The sequence below is a fragment of the Chelonoidis abingdonii genome, chromosome 6 (genome assembly GCF_003597395.2).
Source record: "Chelonoidis abingdonii isolate Lonesome George chromosome 6, CheloAbing_2.0, whole genome shotgun sequence".
Taxonomy (NCBI): domain Eukaryota; kingdom Metazoa; phylum Chordata; order Testudines; family Testudinidae; genus Chelonoidis; species Chelonoidis abingdonii.
In genome coordinates, this window is record NC_133774.1 from 105,681,686 (window position 1) to 105,708,285 (window position 26,600).

A 26,600-nucleotide genomic window follows, 5' to 3' on the forward strand; every position below is an offset into this window, starting at 1 on the left:
CACAAAATGCACAACCCAGTACAATTCTTTGGCAGAGAGGTGCAGAAGCAGTGTACTCCAAACCTCTTCAAGATTGCTTCTTAATTTTCAGGATGATGCTAAACTCTCCACTTTCTGGAGCTGAATGCACTGCCCTTGTGGCCTGCAGACTCTTGAGAAATGAAAGGCTCAAACTCAAGTCTTCTCCTTACTGGTGACAAACACCCAAACCAAATCCCAGAACTTTTAACATCTTTACCAACTCGAACGGATTACCAGTTCACTAAACCATGGAGAACTGGAGGATCATAGACTAAAACTAGCAGGATTTTCTTCTAATTTTCTTCTAATGATTCTGGGCCAGCTTCTCAGCTGATGTAGATCAGCACAGCTCCATCAGAGCTACATTATTCACCCTAGCTAAAGCTGATATGGAATTTTGCAGGATTTCTAAAGGACTAATTTCATGCATTGCCGGGGGCCTTGTAGAGCCCATGCTGAATTTCCACAACTTGATTCCCACTTTTCATCTGAGGATATCACCAATTTTGATGCTAATCCAGATTACCCTTTCAACTGTATAACCATTAATTTAGAGGAACAGCAGGGAAAGAAAGCAAGATGAATAACTGACATAAATAAATAGATAGGTGATGGAAGGTCTCAAGTCTGCCTTGAGTTTGAAGTCTCTGGTATAAGTAATTTCAGAGAGCCACTAAAAGCCATCTGCTAATGTAACAAAACTTTTAGAAACTTCTGCACAAATGTCACTTTTTGTTTGGATGAAATGCAGGGCTGGAATAGTAAGCATGTACGTGCGCAGGATTAAGATGTGCTGTCCTGTGTAAGGAAACTTGTACACAGAAAAGAGGACACAGAGGATTCATAAGCCTTCTGGAGCTTAATGCTGATATCATACATACGCTAAGACTGTAAACTAGAGGTGGTACGACCCACATCCCCAGGAGCATTGCAGCATTCTGAGATGACTGAGCCTGGGTCACTGCAAGTTCAATACACAGTTGCTGAATCTCTTCACCTAAAGGGGAAGAAAGTGAACAGTTTACAATGCAATTATTTTAATTTTCAATTTGTTCTTAGCCCATAATGCAGAAAAAATAAAAACGAAGGTAAATGTTTTTATTCTAGCAGAAATATGTTGGGTTTCTTGTGACACCACTGATAACATTTAGAACAGACCTCTCTTTCTATTTATGTAACTTCTTTATTACCCTTGGATGTGTCCATAATCCAAGCATGTGGCATTCACTCAAATTTAATTGAGAAGAAAAGCATTAAAATGTGAATGTGGGGGATAAAAAAAATAATCAATGTTCTTTGCTAAATGGAGAGAATAATCAAACTATTACAGAACCTCTTGAAGGGGAACTAAGGATTGATATTCCTTTTTGCCAAGCTCAGCCTGTTCTGCTCCATTTACATTCAGCATGCTGTGCACCAGTGTAAAAGTCAACTTTGCAGAACTACAGGTGAATCATTGTTATTGCTGTTGAAACATGGGCACAGACATTCTTCTGGTCTGGGTATAGGGGATCTTTCTAAAGAATAGAGTTCTTACATTAGTTATTGAATTCCTAATTAGTGGGTCCTGTTTAGGCTCCCCAAAAATCCAAAATTATCTGTCCCTTGATAAAGATAACTAACCATAAAAATCTGAAAGAAGTTTGCTTTGCACAATGGAATGGCTTTCGTAACTGTTCATTCTATTGTAGCTGCACATGAAGGACAGGGATTTCAAATTTAATACTGACATTTAAAGTTCGACTCATAGATTTAAGGTCAGAAGGGAACATTGTGATCTAGTCTGACCTCCTGTACATTGCAGAACAGAGAATCTCACCCACCCACTCCTGAAACAGACCCCTAGCCTCTGGCTGAGTTACTAAAGTCCTCAAATCATGCTTTTAATACTTCAAGTTACAGAGAATTCACCATTTATGCTAGTTTAAATCTGAAAGTGACTTGTGCCCCATGCTGCACAGGAAGATGAAACCCCCCACAGGGTCTCTGCCAATCTGACCCGGGGGAAAATTCCTTCCTGATCCCAAATATGGCGATCAGTTAGATCCTGAGTATATGGGCAAGACCCACCAGGCAGATACCTGGGAAAGAATTTTCTGTAGTAATTCTGAGCCCTCCCCATCTAGTGTCACATCTCTAGTCGTTGGGAATTTTTGCTATTGGCAGTCGCTGATGGGCCACATGTCATTGTAGGCAGTCCCATCATAACACCTCCTCCATAATCTTATCAAGCTTAGTCTTAATTCAACTTTGCTTTATATACATTTCCAGAATACTTGAAAGTGGAACCATTTGTTATTAATCTTATTTATTTGGGCCAATATTTTCAAAAATGGAAGCCTAAAGTTGACTGCAATGGATGCTGCTAAGTAGTTTTACTTCTGAAATAAGGTTATTCACTTCAATGTCTAAATATGGATTTAGGAGCCTAACATTATATTTGTGATTTTGAGACCCTTGACCTAGAAATTTAGCCTTTTTCTTTAGCTTATTGTTTGGTACTCAATCCAGACTGCTACAAAACTATTTGTCATTTCTAAGCATTCACCAAATAGTTTGGATTAATAATTTACAGACTATAGATTGTTTGCAAACTGTTCACCCAAGCTATTTGTTATTCAGTAGTTGTGCGGTATGCCTATCCTAAATCACATAGTATTGTTTCTGCACTGAACTTTTTAAAACAGGAGAATAATCTGCTTTTGTTATCAGTTTATAAATGAATAAATCATTCATGTTAGAATGTGTGAAACTTTCAAGATTCATAACCATATTGACAAATACCCATCTGTCATCCAAATATTCATGAATAACTATTATTATGATGAGACTCAATATGTGTCACAAAAATATTCATGATCATGTTTCTTGAAAATTACTTCAGGGTTTCACTTTTCCAGTTCGGATGTCAGGCTAAAATACAATTGCTCTGCTTTCTGCTTCTGTAGCCCATCAGCACTGCTCATGAACCACCTACTCATACAAAGGGGGTATCTATTAATTTCTTTATCCATATATTTAACTTGCATAATGCTACCCAGGTACAATGAAAAGAGTTTACCTGTCAAAGATCGAGCAGTCTCAAATGCCATCTAAATTTAGTTAAAATGAAGAAACTAAACGGATGCACTGTTTCTTCTGGAACTTCTGAGGTTTACAATAACACAATTTTTCCAGTGTGTTAAAGAATTTTCCACATTCAAAGCATCATTCAGATACTGAGAGCAATATGGACAGTTTGGTTCAATAGGAGAAATGCTCATGCAAACTTATATATAACTTAAGAGAATTCATTGAAAGAACACAACATCAGGCAAAAATATCAGCAAAACCTGCTATGAGTTGCCAGATCTTTCTACATCTGGCAAGGGCTTTGTTTTCCACAATGACAGTTTCATAATTTCCAGAACTTCGGATTTAAGAGCATCTTGTAAATAAATAAAATGGCTAACAGCAAGAAATAAGTTTCAGTGGTAGCCGTGTTAGTCTGCATCAGCCAAAAAAAAAAACACAACAGGACGTCCTTGTGGCACCTTAGAGACTAACAAATTTATTTGGGCATAAGCTTTCGTGGGCTAGAAGAACCCACTTCATCAGATGTATGAAGTAAAAAATACAGGATCAGGTATAAATACATGAAAGGATGGGGGTGCTTTACCAAGTGTTAGGTCAGTCTAATGAGATTATCTTCATACATCTGATGAAGTGGGTTCGAGCCCACGAAAGCTTATGCCCAAATAAATTTGTTAGTCTCTAGCAAGAAATAAGAGCAGCCTCCCTATTACTGAGCCCTCCAATCTAAATCCAAGAGCAAAAGCATGGCTCAGCTGTGGGGGAATTACCACTGCATGAAGCAAGAGAGATAAAATTCAACAGAACCAAATGACAATGGAATGGAGAATTCAGCACCGCAGATATTTTTGAGTGAAATAGTCAAACAGTCATTAGACATTTATAGCCATGCTTCAAAGAAGGAGCTGATCTAAATCGGGTATGAGAAAAAATTTCTTGCCACAGGAAAACACTGAGAAATCAGGTGTATTGCAGAGGAAAGGGTTATCCTTTCCTCTGACACATCTGGCATTTCTGTTAGAGACAGTATATCAGACTCACCACACAACTGGTATGCTGTAGAGATTGGAACAAATCAAAATTTCTGATGTGAACCCTTCTCCCTTTCCATGGACACTGACAAAGTTTAGATCCAGGTCCCAATGTTGCAGTAGGTTCCTATTCCTCAAATGGGCCAAATCCCAAATCTGATCCAGACACTTCTGAATTCTGGGGAATTTCAGATCTAGATCTGAACTTTGTGGCTCTGACTTTTCTTTAATTTGTACTAGTATTGGAATTCCAATGTCCCCATGGGAATGTTTGCAGACATAAGCTCAGAAACACAAAAATCATACTTCAGGGTATGTTAAATGCTCTAGACTCTTTAAAGAACTCTGGACAGTATGATCTTTTGAACACAAGTCACATGAAAATGATCCAAAGAACTCATAAAATCATTAAACTTACCAAAGTTTAGTCTCATCAAAGGAGAAAGAACTGAAGCCCAGTTCACAGGTGGATACTGGTAGCTTTCTCCAACTAAAGCTATAGGTGCCAAAGCTACTTTCACCAAGTGAGGGGGAATGGATTCAGGGCCTGCAACAGAACAACCAATTATCTGAATTTCATGATGAGCAAATTGGGTAAAATAACCAAAACAAGGAATATAAAAGCATAAGACATGAGTTTATAATATTACATACTGGACTGAAAAACAATTTGTAATGAACGACAAAGACATTATAAAAGCACCTAAAAATATTCTGCCATTTGTATTGCCTGCAATTGGCTGAATATGTTGCAAACTTTTTAGAATGCAGTTGTTGGGTTATACAAAGAATGGTCTGCTAAAGAAGTGTTCTTCTGTCTCTGCTGAAGGGGAGCTAGTGTAAAATTTATTTTAGAAATTAAAATGAATAAAAGTAAATTAAAATAATGTGTGCTTCTACAGCAACTCCCATCGAAGACTCTCAAAGCACTTTACACACATTAATAAATTAAGCCTTACACCGCTTCTCTGAGGTGAGTAATTATTATCTTCATTTTACAGACAGGGAAACTGATGCAGAGAGTTTGCATGATTTATCCATATTCACACAAGAAATCGGCACCAGAATTCAGAACAGAGCAAAACTTTCTGCCACCAGTTCTCCTAGTTGCATCTAACAGACATCTACAACCCAAATTCTAGCCCTCATTTAACTTCTACCCAAGCCCAAGTCAAAGGCTTTGGCTTCACTGCAAAGAAGGTGTGGGTTGTTTTTTTAAACATCAGGATAGCTAACTCAATATAAAGTCCGACTGGAGTAAAGGCACAGGGAGCTGAGAGCTGGCCTCAACTAGCTATGCTGTAGTAAAAACTACCTGGGTTGTATCTCTACTCTGATTTTCTACACAAATTTAACAAGGTTCCAACATGGTTTATATTAAAATATTTTTCACTGAAATTTCTATTTTTAATATAATTCATTAGTGATTTTTTATAGTTTATACATGTAAAAACATAAGTCAAATCACATTTTACAGAAGCAGCGCATTAACACATCTTTATGGAATTTGCTCCATCTCACCTTTCTTGCCTCCTTCAATGGCAAAGTCAATAGCTGCCCTGATAAAGCTGTTTTCAGGCAAGTAGCTGAAGTCTGGAGGAACTATGAAGACAAAAAATATGAAATAAGCCAGCAACTTGGCAGGACAAATAATAATTTCCAATTGCCCTATACATTCAAAGGCAAAATGAGGTATTTATGAACTGATCTCCAGTTAACAGACCGATACTATTTCTATTAGATCAAAAGACTGATGCAGATGTTACCACCGACTTCCCCCAGCCCATCTTTTTTTCCATGAATTTAGTGTTGATGAAAGGTGCTGGACTGTCAGCAATGAAGAACGGATTAATTCATTTGTCCACTAAAAAGCTATTGTGGTGTATAAACTTCTCCCCACACCTCAGTTTATATGCCTCTAACCTAACCTGAAGGGAACACTGCTAAGGATAATAGCACAGGTTACACTCCATACCCACAAAGTCCTTGGCCTCTCTGCCAAGACTGCCACCAAGAGGACTGAGGATTGTTTTTGTGGTGTTGACATGTGTTTCTCCTTGATGATACTGACTCATTCACAACTTGAGTCAGGTTGAAACTAACGGCCTATACTTAGCTCCCTCTATTGAATTATATTTCCCACCAATTATCTTGCCCTGCAATCATTTACCTGGTGGATTACTGGTGCAGTTATAGTTGGTCACTCCATACCATTAGGTGAAATTCACACCTGCACTGAGGGCCAGTAAACAGTCTATGTACCACTTAAATCCCACTTAAGCACTCTTGTAGGCTTAAGTGGGACATAAGTGATGCATCGCCCTCATGCTGACCCTCTGCACAGAGATGAATTTCATCCTTTGTGAATAGTTTACTGGACTGCTTAAGATGACAGATTAGTTGTGACTTTTAGCTAATCAGAGAATAGCTCACCCTTAGGAGTACAGTTATGAAAAATTAATCTCATTTATTTTCTTTTCTTCGTATTGGTTGGTTTTTAAATGTTTAAAATATTTAAGTGAAAAAGATGCAGAAATAAGAAGTCAACAAATCTGGAAATCCAATTAGCTCTCAGAGCACAGTATAAATATTTCAGTTACAAAACACAGATCAAGGTCCTCCTGCACAAATCTAATTTTAAAACAATTATGAATTATTCTATGTTCTAAATTTAAAACTAGAGAATACAGATTGGACTGGAACAGTTTAGCTTGTGAGCTCTTAGATTCTGTTTCTGCTTGCAGAAACATGTGAATCGACCCTTGCAATCAACACCGCAGACTTTAATGGAGCTATGCACAGATACAAGGATCTGACTGCATGTTACAACTTGCAGGTTCGGTGCCCTTGGATTAGGAGCTTTTAGAGCCAAAGACTGTCTATTCATTTTACATGGGTGCAGTGTTCTAGCATAAGAGCCTCCCTCAAAAGCCTGTCACGTATTCTTAAACAACAGCAATGAAAGCATCTTACCGGACGTTCTGTTTTGGGTTGAGGACAAACTGGATTGATGAAGGTGTCCTAAAAGCCAAGCTGCATTTGTCTGAAGACCAATCACCCCAGAAAAACTGACTATCTGTGAAGGCAATTATTGGACATGAATTTGTAGGCTAGTCTCATTAATGATGGTCTCTTTGTTCTGTGCTGCAACAGCACGCGGGACACAAAAAAAATTGTACTTTTCTTTAAATTAAATCTGGATCCTCCACACAAGGTACTGTAGTACAGTGCACATCACACATTATTGGAGACAGACATGATCCTCTCACCTGAGTCAGGGTTCTGATGATTTCATTAAGTTTATTTTGAAACTGGGAGGACTGGATAGCCTCAGATTTCAGCTGCCAGGAAAAAAAACAAAAACAAAAGGATGTGAACATCTGAAGGAAAAGCAAAACAATGAAATGCATAATTGGTGGTGGAGGAACCGGTTTAGCTCTTATACACAACAAATATTGTTGAAAGCAACCTAAGGACCAAATTTTCTTTTCAAAGATATTATTCTGACAGAGGAAATACATTTTTGTACAATTAATTCAAAACTCTGCAGCAAACTGAATGTTTTGCTATTAAATAAGCATAGTTATTTAATTATTCAATATATTAACCACCACTTTCCCCCAAAAATCCATTCTGGTGTTATAGGTGCTCATGGAGATGTGATCCCATTCGGTTTTCCAGCATGAATCTTTAACTTTGTTTCTAAAGGAAACACAGGTATCATGTGCTTATATCTTTTTACCTGTATCATGGATGCTTCAGAACCCACCAACGCAACCAGCCCATTGACAGCAGCCAGACGCTGCATTGTGGGAGACCCCTATAAATCCAAGCAAAATCAACACATGACAAAGGGGAGAAGGTGGCATAACACTGAACAGCAAAGGCATTTTCCTCCAAGAAAAGATGTTCTTTTTAATTCTGAACTATACAGACATACCTCTCCCCCAACAAACTCATATGCTGGCATCAGAGTGTGAGACCCAACTATGTTACCAAGGCTCTGAAATAATTTCAGGGACTTGCTCCTTTTCCCAAACTCAAATAATAGTATATTTCTCATTGACATAGCACCTCTCAGTAAAGTATGTTCCAGTCTAACATCTTTGAAGTGCATCATCCATAAGAACATGCTGAGATGATCTAGTCTTTATACAGACTGTCAAAATTTTGTGTTATTAATATTTACCTTCAAATCCCATCTTGGAGGATTCATTTAGGATCTGCTTTTAAAATTACATTTCATATGTAATTTTTTGGTACAGTGGGATAAATCATTACTATGGAATTGTAAGCATAATAAATGAATACATTTCACTCAATTCTCTATTCAGTTATAATGATGGTGATTAATGTTGCCTTCAATAGGCCTTAAATTGTTCAGCTCCACCTACTACACTAAATGCAATCTAAGCATCACAATGTAGCTTCTGTATGCACTGGGCATACAGATGGCAATTACAGGCTGATAAAAGTAGAGCTAGAGCCATTTATTACTTAATGAAATACGCACTTAGGGTAAACTTACAGTGAACAGCAAAACACAAATTCCATTTTGCCAGTCTAATTTTTGTTAAGTACCACCATACTTCATAGGTAATCTCAATGTTAGTGTGACTACTCATGGACTAAGATACTACTCATGGTGAGTAAAGAATGTAGTTGAGCTCTCACAGACTATCTGGAATCTTTTTGGTAGAGAGCTGTCTTACATTACCTTGTTGCTTATAAAACAACAACGGTTAATAACCTTTCTGTAACTATTGTTCTTCAAGATGTGTTGCTCATGTCCATAACACATTAGGTATGCATACGCTGTGTGCACAGTTTCTGGAGATTTTTCCCTCAGTGGTATCCATTGGGCTGGCTCTGGCGCCCTCTGGTGCACCCGTATAAGGAGCTCAGCCAGTTCCACACCCTCTGAGTTACTTCTTGCGAGCTAACTCCGACAGAGGGGCAGGAGGGTAAGTTGTGGAATAGACATGAGCAACGTATCTCGAAAAACAACAATTACAGAAAAGTTAGTAACCATTTTTTCTTCTTTGAATGCTTGCTCATGTCCATTCCACATTAGGTGCCTCCCAAGCGATAGCTTAGGAGGTGGGCTAAGAGTTCATGGACATGCAGATTGCAACCTTGCTCAACCAAACCCAGCATCATCACTAGCCTGCTGGATGACGGCATTATAGGATGAAAAAGTATGCACCAACGACCAGGTTGTGACCTTCCAGGAAAGGTATGACAAGAGGCATATCATCAGTGGCTCAAAAGGAGGGCCTGAGAGTCTTGACAGGACCAGGTTTAGGTCCAACGGAGGAATGGGTTCACACATTTTCAGGCATAGTCTCTCTAAGCCCTTGAAGAAGCAAATGGACATTTTGTGAGGAAAAAACGACCTACCATCTACCGGAGGGTGGAAGGCTGAGATGGCTGCTAGGTGTACCTTAAATCAATGAAATGGCTAGGCCTGGCTGTTTCTGAAGAAGCAGATCCTCCAGCACAGACTGGAGAGGTGATACAGCAGGTCAGAGGCCTCACTGGGAGGACCACATGGAGAAACACTTCCATTTGGCAGGGTAAGTGGCTCTAGTAGTGGCCACATGCTCCCTTCTGCTCCCCAGCATTGACACCACCGACTCTTGTACTGCTGGCAAAAGCAGTACCGATAGCTAAGGCTAAGATTTTGTTATGGTTATTTTTAGGAAAAGTCATAGACAGGTCTCGGGCAATAAACAAAAATTCATGGAAGCCATGAACTGTCTATGACTTTTGCTGCTGCAGCTCCATGGTTTCCCCCACCATCGTGGTGGCTAGGAGCTGTGGGGTTCCTCCTCTGTTCACAGCGTCTGGGAGCTGCAGGGTGACCATATTTCCCAAAGAGAAAATGGGACACTTGAGCCGCTCACCCAAGCCCCCCAAGCAAGGCTGTTGCCTATCACTGGAACACTGAGAAGGGCCCCCTCAGGAGTCTGTCACCTGTCCCTGGAACTTGCAGGGAGCCCCCCGTCTCTTCTTGCTGCTGTCACCTGTCACTGGAACCCTGCCAGGGCCCCACTGGCTGTCAGCTGCTGCAGCTCTGGGGCTGAAGCAGAGATGTCAGGGCGATCTCTGATAGTCACTCATGACTTCCATGACCTCCATGACATAAATGTAGCCTTATCGATAGTGCCAGCTGGTCCCCGGCCACAATGAATGCCTCCAGAGTAGACAGTCCCATGATCCCACTGGTGCCGTATTGCCCCTCGATGCCGAGGGATTGTCCAGGACTGGACTCAATGTAGCCTGCATATGAGGCCAACTCAATGGTCCCACCCTCAGAGCCGGGGCAGAGGAGTGGCCTCACTCAGACCACAAACCACTGTGCTTCCATGCTTGGCTCTCTTCAGAGTCCCCTCTTGGCCAGATGAATCTTATGTTTTTTCTTTGGCATAGGTAAAGGAGAATGGTGCCAAGAGACTCACTCGGTGGGAGGAGCACTCCACACCAATGCTGAAGTATTGGGTGGGACCTTCTTGGCTCCAGTGAGGGACTAAGTGCTGTCTCCATCAGGAGGGAGTTCAACCTGTTCTTCTTTGTATGGGGCTTGAAATCCTGACAGATCTGGCTGTGGTCCCTGATAAGTCTCTCCCATGCACTTCAGACAACTGGAGTGTGGGTCACTCACAGGCATGGGTTGGCTGCAGGAGGCACAGGACTTCGAACCTGGGGACCGAGGCATGCCCCAGCACCGGATGAAACTCCACTAACAGGGTGAGAAGCACCAACTAAACATATACAACTAATCTACAGCAGTCCAAACTGAGAAAATAAAGAACTGGGATAGAGAAAAAAGGGAAAGGACTAAACTAAGAACACTAAGTAAGAGTTTGTCAAAGCAGGAAAAGCTGTTTCAGTGACTGTCACTGGCGGTAAGAGGGATCTGAAAGGGTGTGGAGCCAGCAGGCTCATTATACTAGCACATGAGCACACAAAACCATAGAGCACTAGAGCTGGCCCAATGGATACCATTGTGGGAAAAATCTCCAGTGACTGTGCACACAGTGCACACACACCTACCATGGAATGGACATGAGCAAGCATGAAAAGAAGAAAATATTGCTTTTTCTTTAAAACAGACTGCAGAGAGTCTTGCTTCTAAATGTGAATCTAGTCACCTGCTCAAATAATTCAAACTATTCTTAACTATCTTCTCCTCCTTAATTAAATAAGCTCAGTAGTAATTTTTTTTTTTAAAAGGAGAAACAGACAGCTTCTCTACCTCTGCAAGAACAATTTTCATCCAGGCAGGAAGCAGTCTGTTACTCAAGTCTTCTGCTTTCCCATGTCCACAGACTGACAAGCCATGAACTATGCTACCCAATGCCAAAGCAAAACCGGATGTCTGCAGGAAACACAAGATGTCAAAAACACAGATTACAAAACAGCTTTCACAAAAGCCCATGTATTCCTTTTTCAAAAGAAAAACATCCTGCATTTTCCAGGTGCAATACTTCCCACTGATATGTTCAATAACACAAGCTACATCATCATTCAAAATAGCAGGTGCTTTTAAAATGAACAGTTGACTGAAACAAAGAGACAAAACTACAGGTATCAATTTCAGGAAATCGAATGATATGAAGCATACAGTTTTACGATGTTGAGCCCTGTCATGTTGTAACATATTGGTTTGATGTGTGTCCATGTATACTGTAGTGGGGTGAACACCCACTCCAGCCCTGAAGACGTTGGAAAAGCCCTGCAGAGGGCTGGGGCTGGGGCAGGGATCAAAACCCCAGCTGACTGGCAGAATGGCTGCACCAGGGGCCAAGCCCCAAACTGAGCAACTAAGCCTTATAAGAAGGCCAGGGTAGCCAGAAGCTAAGCAGTCCCACTCTGACTGGAGAGAGAGAGACAGGCCTGGCTGCTGGGGAACTCACCTGGGGACCTAGAGTGAGGCAGGGCTGGGGAAAGGCCTTGGGGGTCAGCAACTCCCCAGAATGCAGGGTCTGGTCATAGGCCCACATAGGTATTGGGGTTGCAGAGGGGCAGCTTGAGGGTGGGTAAAGGCAGCCAGTCCAAACTCGTTGTTGCCTGTAATTGATTGGCTGATAGACTGCAGTTCACCCCAGGGCGCAGGGGCTAGACAGTGACTGGCAGTAGACACAACTGAGGCGATGTGGGGATAGGGGCTGGGGGTTCCCCTGGGTGGGGAGACACAGAGAGAAGGGGGTAGTGCCGGAGGGGGGGGGCAGCACCCAAGACAAGGGCACCAGGGTCCAGGAGGGACACAGGGTCAACGAAAGGCAGGACATCTGGCCTGCCAAGGGCGCTTCTGGCTAGAAAATGAATTAATTCCTGAGGACGACCAGCAAGAGGCACTGCAGGGGTGAGTCTGCACCCTTACATATACATATCAGGGAATTATGTTGCCCTCTAATGACTGGCTTGAAAAAAGGATAGAGGCTGCTACTGCTATTAGTCAATGGACTTCTTTAGGTCAAGTGATAGATGTTTTTTGAGAGCTGAAGAAGAAGTGTTCTAGTTCAGAGTTAATAATGCAACTATTAGGACATCAGCAGCTGTACAGACACTCATCATGATCACAGTGGATTCTCATTGCAAGTTTCTACTCCTTGATTCTGTGGGACAAACTCTCTGCTTTAGGGCAAGGAATTCTCAACCTTCTTCAGTATGGATCACATTTTAATTATATCAACATTGTCTCCTCCACCAAATCCTCTCCCATTCACAAAATACCTAACTTCACAATTACACAACACCCTTGTTGCAACTTCAGCAATTGCTTATGTGGAACAGTGATATTATGAAATAATGTAACGTATTTTTAGCTTCTTTAATGTGATTTAGCAGCTGGAAAAAAGAAGGAACTAATATCATATGACCAGCAAGCTGTCTGCAGACCACCAGCAAGTGCCCCAGGGACTAAGGTGCAGAAGCCTCTCTTATAGAGGATGGCTTTCTGATGTGAAGAAAAAGGATTACAAAAGTAAATGTTGATTTGCCTCCCATTTCCAGATAAATTTACTAGTCTGCTGATTATTGTGAAGATTGGTTTTGATTGTGAACAGTCCTGTCAGCATTTCCTCTCAGTGACAGCACTTCTTCTCTTTTCCCATTGGTAGAGATTGGCTAGACGAGGAGGAAGAGGCAGTGCTGAAACAAGGCTGTTGGAGCAAAGCAAGTCATACTATAACAGACGGGCAGTCAAGGGATGCTGAAGTAACAAAAGAGTGCTGTTTTGGTCATCTGTTAGATGGAGATCCTAGAACGGGGGGTCTCAAACTTCATTGCACTGCAACCCCCTTCTGACAACAAAAATTACTACAGGAGCCCAGGAAGGGGGACCAAAGCCTGAGCCCACCCAAGCCCCTCCAGCCCAGGGTGTGGATAGGGGTAAAGCCAAAGCCCCATCTCCCCAGGCTGGGAGGCCAAAGTCGAAGCCCAAGGGCCCTGCTGCCCAGGGCTGAAGCACTCGGGCTTGGGCTTTGGCCCCGGGCCCCAGCAAGTCTAAGCCAGCTCTGGCAACCCCATTAAAACAGGGTCGTGAGCCACTTTGGGGTCCCGACCCACAGTTTGAGAACCACTGTCCTAGAACAGTGACTGTGTGGAAAGGGACACCCTAGAGGAAGTTGTAGTTAAGACACCAAGTTATTAGGGTTGTGTTTCTGATCTGCTGTATGGAGTCTACAGAAAGAGTAAAAATTCAGTTGCCTATAATTAAGGCTAAGATTTTATCATGGATATTTTTTAATAAAAGTCATGGATAGGTCACAGGCAATAAAAAAAAAAAATCAAGAAAAAAATCCCTGTCCTGTCCTGTCTTGACTTCTACTAAAAATATCCATGATAAAATGGGAAGGGACAGGGCAGTTCCAGGGGACTCTGAGTTCCAGGGTCTCCCTGCCATCAGTGGCAGAGGGAGCTACATGGTCCCCCTGCCCCCTTCCCAGTGGCAGAGAGCACTGCAGGTGTCCCTCTGCCTCCCGATGACAGCAAGGGAGCACTGTGGGGGTCCCCTGCTCCCCTCCAGCGGCAGCAAGGGAGCACTGAAGAAGTCCCTCTACCCCCTTGCGACAGCAGGGGACCTGCAGGGCTCCCCCTGTACTCCTGCAGCAGCGGGGAGCTGCTGAAGGTCCCCCTGCCCCACCACAGCAGCCGGGAAGCTGCCGGGGATTCCCCGGCTGCTGTGGCTGGCAGGGAGCTTCAGGGTACCCCTAGCACCAGTGGCGGCTGGGAGTTGTGGAGTATCTCTACTGCCCATGGCGGCTGAGAGCTTGTAGGCCCGCTGCTTCAGGTGGCAAGGGGTACATTACTGCTCCCTGATGCTGCAGGAAGTGACAGGACCCTGCAGCTCCCAGTCCCTGGGTCTGAAGTCACAGAGGTCTTTGGAAGTCGCAGATTCTGTGACTTCCTCGGCCTCCATGACAAAACTATTGCCTTACCTATAATTCAAGAGAGGCTATTTCCCCAGGAAGAGAGTGTCTCAAGAACAGAATTAGGAAGAAGATATTAATTAGAAGGTTCAAGGTGCTGAGACACCCTGAAATGAAAATGTAAGCTTTTCCCTTAAACATGGTCAGCATATATAAATTCAGTTTTTCTCTCACCCTTTGAACAGTTACAGGGAATATACATAATAAACAGATGGCCTTCACTGTACTCTCCTCAAATCACACTCTTTCAAATGAATATCCAAGAAGGATCAAGGAATCTCCATCTTACGCTGACAAGAGTGCAGCGTTAAAGATACACAGGAAAAGACAAATATAATGAAAGAAAGGGGTCCAAACTGTGGATATAACCTGCTGATTATTTTCTGCTAACGTCCGCAACTTGTTCATGATCTCTTCAGCCTCCACTGCCTCTACGATTTTCATGCTGAAAGCAGAGATGCAGGAACAGGCAATGGAGTAGGCAAGGATCTGAATAAAGGGAAAGGTGAAAAATACAGGTAAAAAAACCAGACAGGTTAACACTTCCCAGGGTGGGAACACATAGGGAACAGCTTTTATTGAATACTGTAAACATACACCAAGGCACTTTGTTCCTCCGCCCCACTCCAGATAATAAGTAACCCACCCCAAATGTATTTAAGGATATCTAATTCTAGAAAACAAGTGAAATAAAATGTGGATACAGTCATTCAGTATAGGAATAAGTTCACTGTAAAATAACCAGACCAATACAAGCTTTCCACATGGTTTCCAATGCTGCTGCATGCTACATGTCTGAATTTTGATAACACTCTAATTTACAATATCTGGCCATTAACAAATAAACAATCAAACATCAAAATTACACTACTGACTAACTGATATTCCAAATCTAAGGAAATCCAATGTTAAGAGCTATTCATATGTCCCCAACCCAAACTTTTGTGCCCAGGTACTACAGATAGTAAGAGACGTACCTAGTATTTTGAAATGTTTATGAATTCCTATATCTAAACCAAAATAGTAAATTGTAATTGCTGCCTTAACTCTGGTCTCCTTTACCTTTGAATATTTTATTCAACTCAGTGTTAGCACAATGCTAGTATTTGTTGCTTATTTGGAGACAGTGTTGTGACACTTTAAGACAATACTAAATTCTTCATTGTAGTGAACAGAAACTTTACATAATATTATAAGAGATGGGTTTGTAAGGACCATTTTGTACTCTAGGTGTCCAAAAAAAAAGTTTACAAAGCAAAGCACTTGATACTGACAGTACAGTGCCTGTGTAGGCCAAGGCAGCAGCCATTATGCACTCAGCAACAGCACTCACAGCTCTTCAATACTAGAAACTGCTGAGCAGGAAATCTGGTCAGGACACCCAGATTCTCTCTCACTCTTCCTGAAGAGTAACATAAGGTCTTTACTTTTCTCTTGACAACCACAAGGCAGGTAAAAGACCTTTGATTTAGGATCTCATCCAAATGATGGATAATGATATGTACCAAGGATGTTATAAATACTGTGTAATGGAACTTATGCTATAACTGTAGAAGTATCTCCTGGGTGAGCAGCTCTCAACTAGGAGTCTGGGGCCCCCTGGGGGGCCACAAGCAGGTTTCGGGGGTCCATCAAGCAGGGTTGCCATTAGACTTGCTAGAACTCAGGGTGGAAAGTTGAAACCCCACCAGGTATGGCAGAACCCCGGGACCCTGAGCCCCAGCACCTGGAGCTGAAGCCAAAGTCTGAGCAACTTAGCTTTGCGGGCCCCTGTTGTGTGGGGTATGGGCAACTGCTCTGTTTGCTATTCTCTAATGCCTGCCCTGGTTTTTAATTTACTGGATATGCAGAAAAACAGTTGAGGGCCAGGAACCCAGGTGGGTCCGGAAGTTTTTATAGTTTGTTGGGGGGGGCCTCAGAAAGTAAAATGTTGAGAACCCCTGTCCCAACCCATGCAGAATGCTGATGGCTTATGTATTTAAAAACATGCAGTGCCGTTCTGGCACAATTATAATTATGGTAAAGAAGGATTTTTTAGAATTATAAGCCTTATTTTCAGCTGTTTTTCGTTTCCTAGAAAGATTTGTCCTCTGGGCTGACATTTTTCGTGCTTAAGTCCAAAACTATATGCTTAAAAAAATTTTAGTAAAATTTTGTTTAACCTTCCACAGACGGTCACATTTTTCAGTATGTGTAATCAGAAGATCACATAATAAAAGAAAATACTTTGAGGTTATACCACAATGTGCTGTGATCCCATTAGCTCTCATATGCATCAAGGTTGGACCTGCTCATTACTTGGATGGGAGACCTCCAAAGAACACACCAGTGCAACAGGATACACTATTGACGAGTCAGGGATTAACCCCGTATGGTGCAGGTGTGGAATGTTGAACATACTGGACAGGATTAAGACAGGGAATGCAGAAACCTTCCCCACAAACACAAATGGTAAGCTACGGTCATGGTAATGACTTCTGGTCATTAAAGATTCCATGGCTTTTTTATTTTTTTTGTAAGTGTAGTCATGTCCTAGTATCCTGGGCAAACAGTAACTGGCGTAATTACATACCTTCTCCCTAAATTCCCTATGGAGTTTCAAATTGAAAAGAAGTATGCTTTACTTCTTATTCCAAAGTTTTTTTGTAATGTTAAACAGCTGCTGCATTTCACTGCAGCAGTTGCTGCACTGAAGCCTGTGTAAAGTTTGTACATCAGTTAAGGTTCTGTAAAGCACTCTATAATCAATGGGGATGACAAATTATTTTATAGCTATAAAACACTATTGTATAATCCAAGAATTATACAAGGATAATATACAACATATATTGACTGGAAGCAAAAACTAAACTATATAAAAATATACCTTTATTTAAAAAAAGAAAAGGAAGTTTTAGTGCTGTACAAAAAAAGTAGAACTTTGTACCGATAGTTTATAAATTCCTTGGAAAAATAGGGGATTATGTAACACAACTATTCAGCATGCAATGGGCTTAAGTGTGACAGGAACAGGCTTTTTTTAAATATAAGCACATGCTCTAATTTGCGCTCTCTTTTAGTCTCCATTACAGTTTCCCCAGTGTTGTCAGCCTCACTAGTCAAGTTAAATTTCAACCTGAATTGCTAACCCTTTGGGGCGGGGATGACGTCTCATTTTCTGTTAGTGTCATGCATTTTGGCACTATATAAATAATGTCATGCTTAAACCCCACTCATCTGAGTTTTAAAACACTTGAAAACTGTTATAATGGGAAATGCTGACAAACCCACATCCACAGTGGCATTTCTTAGTGCTACAATTACAGGAGCAAGCAAAAGGAACTTTCAAAGAAAGGGGCAGAGACTACTTTAAAGGAAGTGTTATTGTTTATCAGTAACTTGCTCTCTGGGAGACTACCCCTTGCAGCAAGGATTCTACCTAACAAGAGACGAAGTTTCTATCTAAAAAGAGTTTGATGTATTATTTCTTAGTGCCTGTGCTGTATTAAATAAAAAAACTTAGAATATCAAATAAGCTTTGTTTGATACATATAAAGCTAGAATGTTATGATAAAAGAAAAACTGTAAGTCAAAGATTCATGCATAAAAGGAAGATACCTTGGAATTGTGTATCATCAGTCTGATAGTTATAGTACGTATGGCACTGTCTTCAGTAAAAATCGATGTTATGGAGGAGGGGACGAAGGAAAAGTGGAGGGGGATAGAAAGTTATAATAAAAAAAAAAGAAGAGAGTCCTACCTCCTGGAACATTCTGCTTTGCTCTTCACTGTCATCCAGGTAGTTACAGAGTTTCCTCAGAGAGGCAGAGACATGAACCCGTGATTCTGTTTGGCTGCTGTGACTCATAAATGAAAGAACAAGTCCTACACCCAAGATACATCCAGTGCTTAAAAGGAAGAGAAAACATAAAATGGTTAGGAAGCGTTAAGGAAGCCTACGCTCCTTTAGGATCTATTTTTCAATACTACTCAGGATACTGAGCTGTAGAAACTCAATTTGAACCTATATGGCATTTCAACTACATAGATACTACTAATGTGACTGACCTAGTCTTCTTAAAGGACAGCTCTCTCCCTCTCTTCCTCACAGACACACACACACACACACAGATAAGAGTTCATTGCCTCTAGAGATGAAGCACTCCCAGCCCGTATGCATGATATACTATACTGATGTCACTAGCAATATCAGCTGTTAATTTTAACAGTCAATGTAGTGTGAAACAAGGAGGGCAGGAGTTCTGAGGACTCTTGTTAAAACTTGGAATATCTTGTTAAAATTAATGCCACTAGTACTCAAACTAAATAAAAATAACTTCAAGAAATACTTTTGCCTTATCTTTAAATATTTAACACTTTCCAACAGCAACTGGCAGCGGCTACAAGGATTGGAGACATTTTTTTCCCAGTCTCTATCTACGCCTCAGAGGACAATGAAGATAACTCTCAGCAACAGAAACTCCTAAATATCACTGGGATATATGAACTATAGAACAATTGGAAAATTAAAGTTTTAGAATTATCACACGTTATCATATATGTTATATTATAATTTATTCATAAAATATGCAAAAATTTGAGCCAAAGTTTGGCTAAAAGAAAAAAGTGTTTGATATGGTTAGATTTCCAATCACAACAATTTCCAGTGTAACAATGCCTTAAAAAATAATTTACATTTCATAAGGGAGTGTAGGAGGAATAAACTTTTGTGAGGAAAACAGTGAATTTATTAGTGATCATTCTTACTTCTCTCTTTTTAAATTGTGTCTATACGGCTATTAAAAACATACCAGTGAAAGTGCCACAGCATGCTCTATGGGCCCTTACTGTAATATTTCTGACATAATGGCAATAACACTATCTTCTCTTCTCAGTGGAATAATTCAACCATATATAATACTGTAGAGTATACTACACCACAAAGTGCTTCACAAATAATTAATATAAAAGTAAAAGTTAAAAGGGCTGATATTACATATAAGGGCTAAATCCTGAAATCACCGATGTTAATGGGAATTTTTGCCATTGACTATAGTGGGACCAGTAATCTATGAGAAGGTTTAATGATCGAGTTCCATGTTGAAAATGTTTGAAACTTACCTTGTACTGCTGTCAATCAGTTATTTGATATTAAGCATTTTGCAGAGGCAAATCAATTTATTGTCCACAAATGTTAGATGATTATTTGAATGGAGGCCATTTAAAGCCTTGAAAATTTCAGATGTATCAGGCTCATTATTGCACATATACTGAATACATAAGCATCAACATTCATTTTTGCCCAAAATCATACTTTTTTGTCCTATCATGTTTGTTCTTCAAGTAGTTGTAGTCCAGTTCTGCTATACCATAGATCAATATAGTAACCAAACATTTGAAAGGCTATATAAAAATATACCCTAAGGAAGGAAAATATATATTTAGTAAGCCACAAATACTACCACTTATTTGTGACTTATCTTGGCATTCTTCAACATTTGGAGCATACATAAACCATAGGGAGGTCACAGTCAACCCCATTTTCAACACACAGTTTTTCTTAGGTTGAAAAAGAAAAAAATTTCCAAGTCAATACGTAATAAAAGAAGTATGTAGTTAAATATATTCACTATCTGCATATTGAATTGTAACAATTGGGTGAAATTGGATGCTCTCTTTGGATTGGTTCTTTTCACATTGCTTTCTCTGTGATCCTTGTTGAATTGAGTTTGTTTAGAGAGAGAATATATTCAATATAAACTAGCTCAATAACATTAAAATAAATTATATAACGATGAATGTAAATGCATAGTGAACCTTCTATGTGTCAATAATGTTGAGAGAGAGAAATATTTATAAATTTTATTATGTAATTTCCACAACAAAGAAGCCTAACGACTCTACTGGTGACTTAATTGTTTAATTATTTGTCAAAATCCCCCATTTAATATATATTTACAATTACACATATACTCAACAGTAATGTGTGTGAATATAGGTTTCTAAACAATATTTAATTCTTTATCTTAGGGTTTTATACCACCACCCATCACTGTAGCACCTGAGCACCTTCCATGTGAAATCAAAAGTAATAACAAAGTCCTCAGATGACTGCTTGGAGTCTCTGATATGTCTCCTTTTTTGGGGGTAAAGTTTTTGGTTTTCTAAAATGTTATTAGGGTTTTTCCCCCTTAAGGTTGATTTGCTTCAGGGTAGGATTTTTTGTATGTTTAGTTGGCTACTGGAGGGTTTTTGGGTAAGAGGGAGTGTCAATACTGTGTCATTTTTATGGTGGCCTATTGGAAGGGAAAGATTTTGCAATATTTTAAGGATTTTTCTGTAACTTACATAGACCTGGCAGCTCTGTAATAGTATACAATTGTAAACAATCATTTGTTGATTTAGTTGAACAGATGTTTTACAATATTTATGTAATCTTGTCGCTTATTATAATATTTATTGCTTATTTGAAATAGCTATCTTTGTTTTTCCCCTTAAAATACTAAAGAATTGGTATACTAACAAAAATGCAAAAGAGAATTATTCTAATTAAACAACTGTGCAACCACAGCACTAGTATGAACAATACTATTATCAATATAGACAGTCAATGGTTCAGTAAAAAGTGTACAGTGTTATGTGAACTCCAATGTGTGCAGTAACACACTGCACTACATTTTTCTATTAAATAGACACAGAAGGAAAAAATCTGTAATGCTCTTTGATACATAGAACATCTCACTGCATCTTCTAAATGGTGCATATCATGTATTAGAAAGCAGTACTGAACCACTAAATTTGCAAAAAAAAAAATTATACAAACCAAAACATCTACTGTACAACAGTGAAAAAATATGGTAGTAAGTGATGTCTTTTCCACTAGATGGCAGCAAGATACAAGACATAGCCTCTCCAACCAAATGGCAGCTCCAAGCAGCCAGGAATCTCTTAATAAAAAGTTACACACCTTTTAAATCAGGACAGCATGATGAATTTGCTCTTGGTGACTTATATCACCAGAAGCAGCTCTCCCAGAAACATTTTAAATTGAAGCAACTTTATTCCAACCACATTTAGAGGAAAAAATATTTTGGGTGTAAAAATGAACCTTTTTCTTATTTATGTAACCTATTATATCTATTTGCAGACAGTTTGTAGCATATTTTTGATGGAACAGAACACCAGACTATCTTCAGACAATCTCCAGCAGATGAAGTCCAAATGAAATAAACATATTACTGAAGTCACATAGGCAAGAATGTCTACGGCGCAAAATATAAAGACTAAAGGAACCCACTTTAAAAACAGATAAAGTTTTAGCTGGACAAGAATCAATATCAACTAAAGCCTAAAAATACTTTCTTGCTCAGTTTCAAGTTAAGGATTCACACTGCACACCAATTTTATAACTAGCTTAACCTCCTCCCCCCCCACTCCGAGCTTTACACTTATATCAAACAGGGGGAAAAGGCTTTAATCTTTCCTCTCCTCTTCTTGATTGTTTTGTGTTCTTCTGTCTGCCTCTTGCTGGCAGGTGGGAGGGCGGGGGGAGGGACTATTTTGGCTGTTACTGTGAAGCTTTTATCTTAAGCAGCCGCAGGTACAACAATGTGATGCAGCTGATACAACTCCCTGTGCATTCTATGCCAGCCAAGGGCAGAGAAACTCAAATCAGAATCCAAACTAAGCTTTCCAAGTTCAGAGCCCAGAGCCCAATGAAGTGCAGCTGTGACCCCTTCTGGGCTTTTGAAGAAGTACAAAGGGGAAGGGGAAGAACAGAAATTGTTGCTCTGTTGACTTTGGTAACAGAAGAATCAACATAAGCGGTCATCATTATTAAGTTAACATTTAGTCACAGTGATACCTGAGATATTGCAGATATTTCTCTGTTCCGAGAATAGAAAGTAACTAACGTATCTGAGATGCCATTCTGTGGTACATGTTGATTGTTAAATGGCAACTAATGTACAGGAAATAATTCAGTATGTGGATACTTCTGGGCTTACCTATGTTGGTAACTATGAATATTCTTCAAAGATTTCTTGCCCTGCTGACACACTGCTTCTTTCTTCAAGGCACCCGCAGCATATGACATACATTTGCCTCCCTTCATATTCTTCATGCCATCCACAGCTGTTAATTTAACAGGCTGGCTCTCCCAGATAAAGGAGCCATACGAGGCAGCCACTCCTATGGCTCAGACTATATTGTGCACACATGCACATTCCAGTAATAGGCTCTGAAGCAGCAGAAACTAGACTCCATTCAACATCTTGCCAGCTATAGAAGAACACTGAGGGGCACTTTCAAAAGTGTTTTTCATTAATGAGCACGTGCAGGTAAGGTACGCAACAATGCTCTACCTCAAACTGCTGTCACTGCCTGCTGCTCCATCTCCAATGAACAAGATAACTGAATTTTTAATCCTAACATTTGTGTTAAAATGAGCATGGTAATTGATTTAGAAGACACAAGACAGGTAGAAGTATCCAAGGACAGGATCAGTCTCCCCATAGCAACAGGTTTGTAGTCCTAAATTCAGAATTTGTGGGCTGAAGCCCTAATGGCCTATACAAATGGTATCAATCACAGTAAATACTGACATCAGTAATGGAATAAACCTACTTGTACTCCAGACTGGTGTCAAAGCAGCAATCTTCCAATGCATCAAGGGACTTCATTAGAAGTAAATTCATCTGTTGGCCAGAAACATCACTACAAAAAAGAAATAAAATAGAAAAAGACACTGTTCAGTTCTTCATGCTGCTTGTGATATTGGGAAGAATGAACTTGCCATTCAACATTATTTTTTATTTGCTAAAAAAAATAGATTCTCATTCTATGTAAGTGCACGACTGTTCATTTTTTGTGCTTTCACACAAATACATGTACAGCTGAAGTCTACGAATCCACTTCAGAACCCATCACTGTTTCTAACTGTCTCAGTTGTAGTGAGGCAGCACTCACAGACAAGCCTGAGACCTTTACTACTAACACCAAAAAGGAAGAAAACCACAGTACTACATGCTCCATAAAAATTAGCTGCAGCTACAACTTTAATTTTTCACAGGCTTAATATTTTAAAATTTCATTTTGTGACTCAGTCTTGAAAAGTTGCTCCCTCACCACTGGCACCACAAATGAAAAGCAAAATCCTTGGATTTTATTTGGAGAAAGAGGCCTGAACATCCTGAACTAACCCCCAAGGGATTTCTTGCTTACAGACTGTGCTGAAAATCCTCTTAAACAGTACGAAGACTTTGGTATAAATTATCTCTACGTTCAACATAAATACTTTCCTAAGTCAGAGTTTGGTAGCTAAATTTAAGGAATATCTATGACGGAGAAAATTTGGGGACAAAAAAAGAAAAACTAACCTGCCTTAATATGTAAGGAATTTAAAAAAAATGTCCTCTCTTGCTATTCTCCTTTCAAAAAATAAAAAAAGTCAAACTATATTTCAGGTCCCCTGGTACAGTGTGATGATCTAATCCTGTTTTCTCAGAAGGCTTTTATGGCTTATCTGTAGCTCAGTTGTCACTACTGACTAATTATCAAGAGGCAATATATCCTCAAACTGTGCTGTAGGTTTTTAAAAAGCAGGGCAATCTTATTTTCCCATTATCTCCTTAGTATTGAGTATCAGGGTAGCGCATTAATGCAAAATGCATTTTAGCCAAGGGAGATGATTCAGAAACCATCAGCTTGAAGGGATAAAAATAATAGCTATGCCAGCAAGACCTAAATCCAGTACCAGTATTTTACTAAAGGTGTAAGCAAACACAAACCCTAAAAGTCATGAAGTAAAAACATCGACAGCCTAAGGGGAGTGCCTGAATTTCTTGGCAACATTCAGGAATCTGTGGCAATCATCTTGGAGAGACTCCTTTCAACTTTGCAGATATGCTGTAGGATAACTTCTATCAAAAAGTCCCTGAAAATGCTGTCTTCACCCCACAGAGTAACGATACATTTAAAGAAGATCCGTTATACTGGATATATAGCTCTTAGAAAGTTGTGTGTTTCATGATGCAGCCAAGATGTTTAGCATCAGGTGCAAGTAACTAGACATTCTTGTTGTATGTCATACTTCTGCAGCACAGCACATCATGTTTTTACAATCGTGAATACCACTATACAATGCTATAAATAAGGATAGCTAATCCCCTTAACATTCTTTTTGTGGCTGTATCACTTAAGTGAGTCACACAAGCATCTTAACACCTACACAGTTATGAAAACTAAAACACATCATTAATCTTGAAAGTGTGATGCTGTATTTAAACAAGCACACCCAGCACAGTATGGCAATAACAACAGAGGAGGGGAAGAAGAAGAGATTAATCAAGAAATAAAAAAGATGTCTTAAGTAATCATGCAATAGACCTTGGGAATCATTAGACTACAAAATGTAAACACTTTATTCTGCAGAACTTAAATGCCACATTACGGGAAGGGGAAGAAGTTAGTTATTTACACACCTGCTGTAGACTGTAATCCATACCTTACTTTTTCTTCAAACAAACGTGAAATAAACATCCCCAAAGCAAGGCCTATGTGGATTTGAACAGCTTGAGACTCATCAGCATTTGGTTTCCCAGGTAACCTGGCAGTCAGTACACTCAGGACTTCCTCAACCTTCTCCTTGCAGGATACAATGAAAACTGGCACCAAGAGAGACAAAGCAGTGGCTGCACAGGAGCGAGCAATGGCACTGGCTGTGTTTTCACCAGAATAAGATTTCTAGGACACATTAAAAAAGACTTTTTTGTTCTTTTCTCCAATTTGTGAGGGAAAACAGTATTTTAGGAATGTAAAAATATACAGCATACAGTACTGTAATTGCATTTCTATTTGGGAGCATATACTATTTCATGGATTTGCCTGCAGCAACATTTCCTTTCCCCTCACAACCAGTTTAATAATATGGTAATTGAATATATACCTTCTAGAATCAAAACAGAATGAGTAAATATGGAATTAAAAACAAAGTGGGTGAGGGAAATAGGAATTCAATAGCTGGTCTGAGCATAAATGCATTTCTCTGTTTTCATATTCAGCTTTCTTGCTAAAATATTCAGTAGAATGATCCAACTCATGTATGTGTACATAAAAACAGGCATGCAATTCCGTAATTACAGAAAGCCAGGAATTTATCAGGAAGAAAAAAAAATGCTGCTTTAGCGGTGGGGAAGCATCAAGTCCAGAATGGAAAAACATCAGCAGATCCTGAAAAATTTTTGGTGGAAAAGCTTCCCAGGAGACAGATTATTCACCACAAAGGCTTTAAATTCCTTTCTGTTTTAAAAGCTGAAATCCCGGTAACTGCCTCTATTTACAAAGCTATAAATAAAAGCTGATTATATGCAATAGCTTACTATATGTGTATTAGCTTATATATAATTATGGTAAGAAAAAGATTCAAATCAGAATGCCAGGTATCCTGTTGAGCGGTGATTTCTACAGGAGGCTTTGTCGTTTGAAATTTACAAACTGAGAAAGAAGAAACATTTTAAAATATATTGTATTTTTGGAAGAGGGAACTGCTGTGAATGAAGTCCTTGGGCTCTGTCTCAAAAATACAATGTCTTTTTAAATTGTACCACTTTTGGAGGCAGGTTTTTTGGAAGATTGCAACGTATTAACTCTAGTACCAACTGAGTCCATGGATTTCCTTGGCCCTTGGCAGTCTGGCATTATATTTGCAAGTGGTGTTAAAACTGCACTGGTTTTGGTGGTCTGGGCCCCCCCCCGGTGATGACAAAGGACTAGGGTTGGTATGAACTCTTTTAGATCTATCAGTCTTCAGTACTGTTGCCCTTGATGTTTTGTTGAGGTGGCTGAATGTGACCACCCTTTATGGATTAGTTCCTTCCTTTGACAGAGATTGTAGACAGAGTTTTTGTACAAATGCTCATTCATCTTGAGCCACTTCTTGCACCTCTCTCAGGAACCACTCTATTAGCTCCCTTCTGTTCAGTCTATGTGAGGCCACTAGGGAGACAGAGAGAGGACTGGAGCTGCGGTTCCATCATATGGCTTACACCCCACTCTATGTTAC

At 39.9% G+C, this 26,600-nt stretch overlaps 1 protein-coding gene across 11 annotated transcripts in view; it reads right to left on the reverse strand.

Moving 5' to 3' along the window:
• The window catches only part of FOCAD (focadhesin), a 211,513-nt gene that overhangs the window by 10,910 nt on the left and 174,003 nt on the right, over nucleotides 1-26,600 (reverse strand). For 10 of the 11 annotated variants that reach the window (XM_032797563.2, XM_032797567.1, XM_032797565.2 and 7 more), the window contains 11 exons: nucleotides 25,044-25,282; nucleotides 23,165-23,254; nucleotides 18,300-18,447; nucleotides 14,930-15,049; nucleotides 11,383-11,505; nucleotides 7,867-7,944; nucleotides 7,394-7,465; nucleotides 7,098-7,200; nucleotides 5,646-5,726; nucleotides 4,543-4,671; nucleotides 903-1,018 (listed from right to left, as the gene is read on the reverse strand). In XM_032797563.2, the coding sequence (XP_032653454.1) occupies nucleotides 903-1,018; nucleotides 4,543-4,671; nucleotides 5,646-5,726; nucleotides 7,098-7,200; nucleotides 7,394-7,465; nucleotides 7,867-7,944; nucleotides 11,383-11,505; nucleotides 14,930-15,049; nucleotides 18,300-18,447; nucleotides 23,165-23,254; nucleotides 25,044-25,282 (1,299 nt within the window). The remainder of the gene's footprint in view (nucleotides 1-902; nucleotides 1,019-4,542; nucleotides 4,672-5,645; nucleotides 5,727-7,097; nucleotides 7,201-7,393; nucleotides 7,466-7,866; nucleotides 7,945-11,382; nucleotides 11,506-14,929; nucleotides 15,050-18,299; nucleotides 18,448-23,164; nucleotides 23,255-25,043; nucleotides 25,283-26,600) is intronic. The other variant, XM_032797566.2, reaches the window with a different exon arrangement.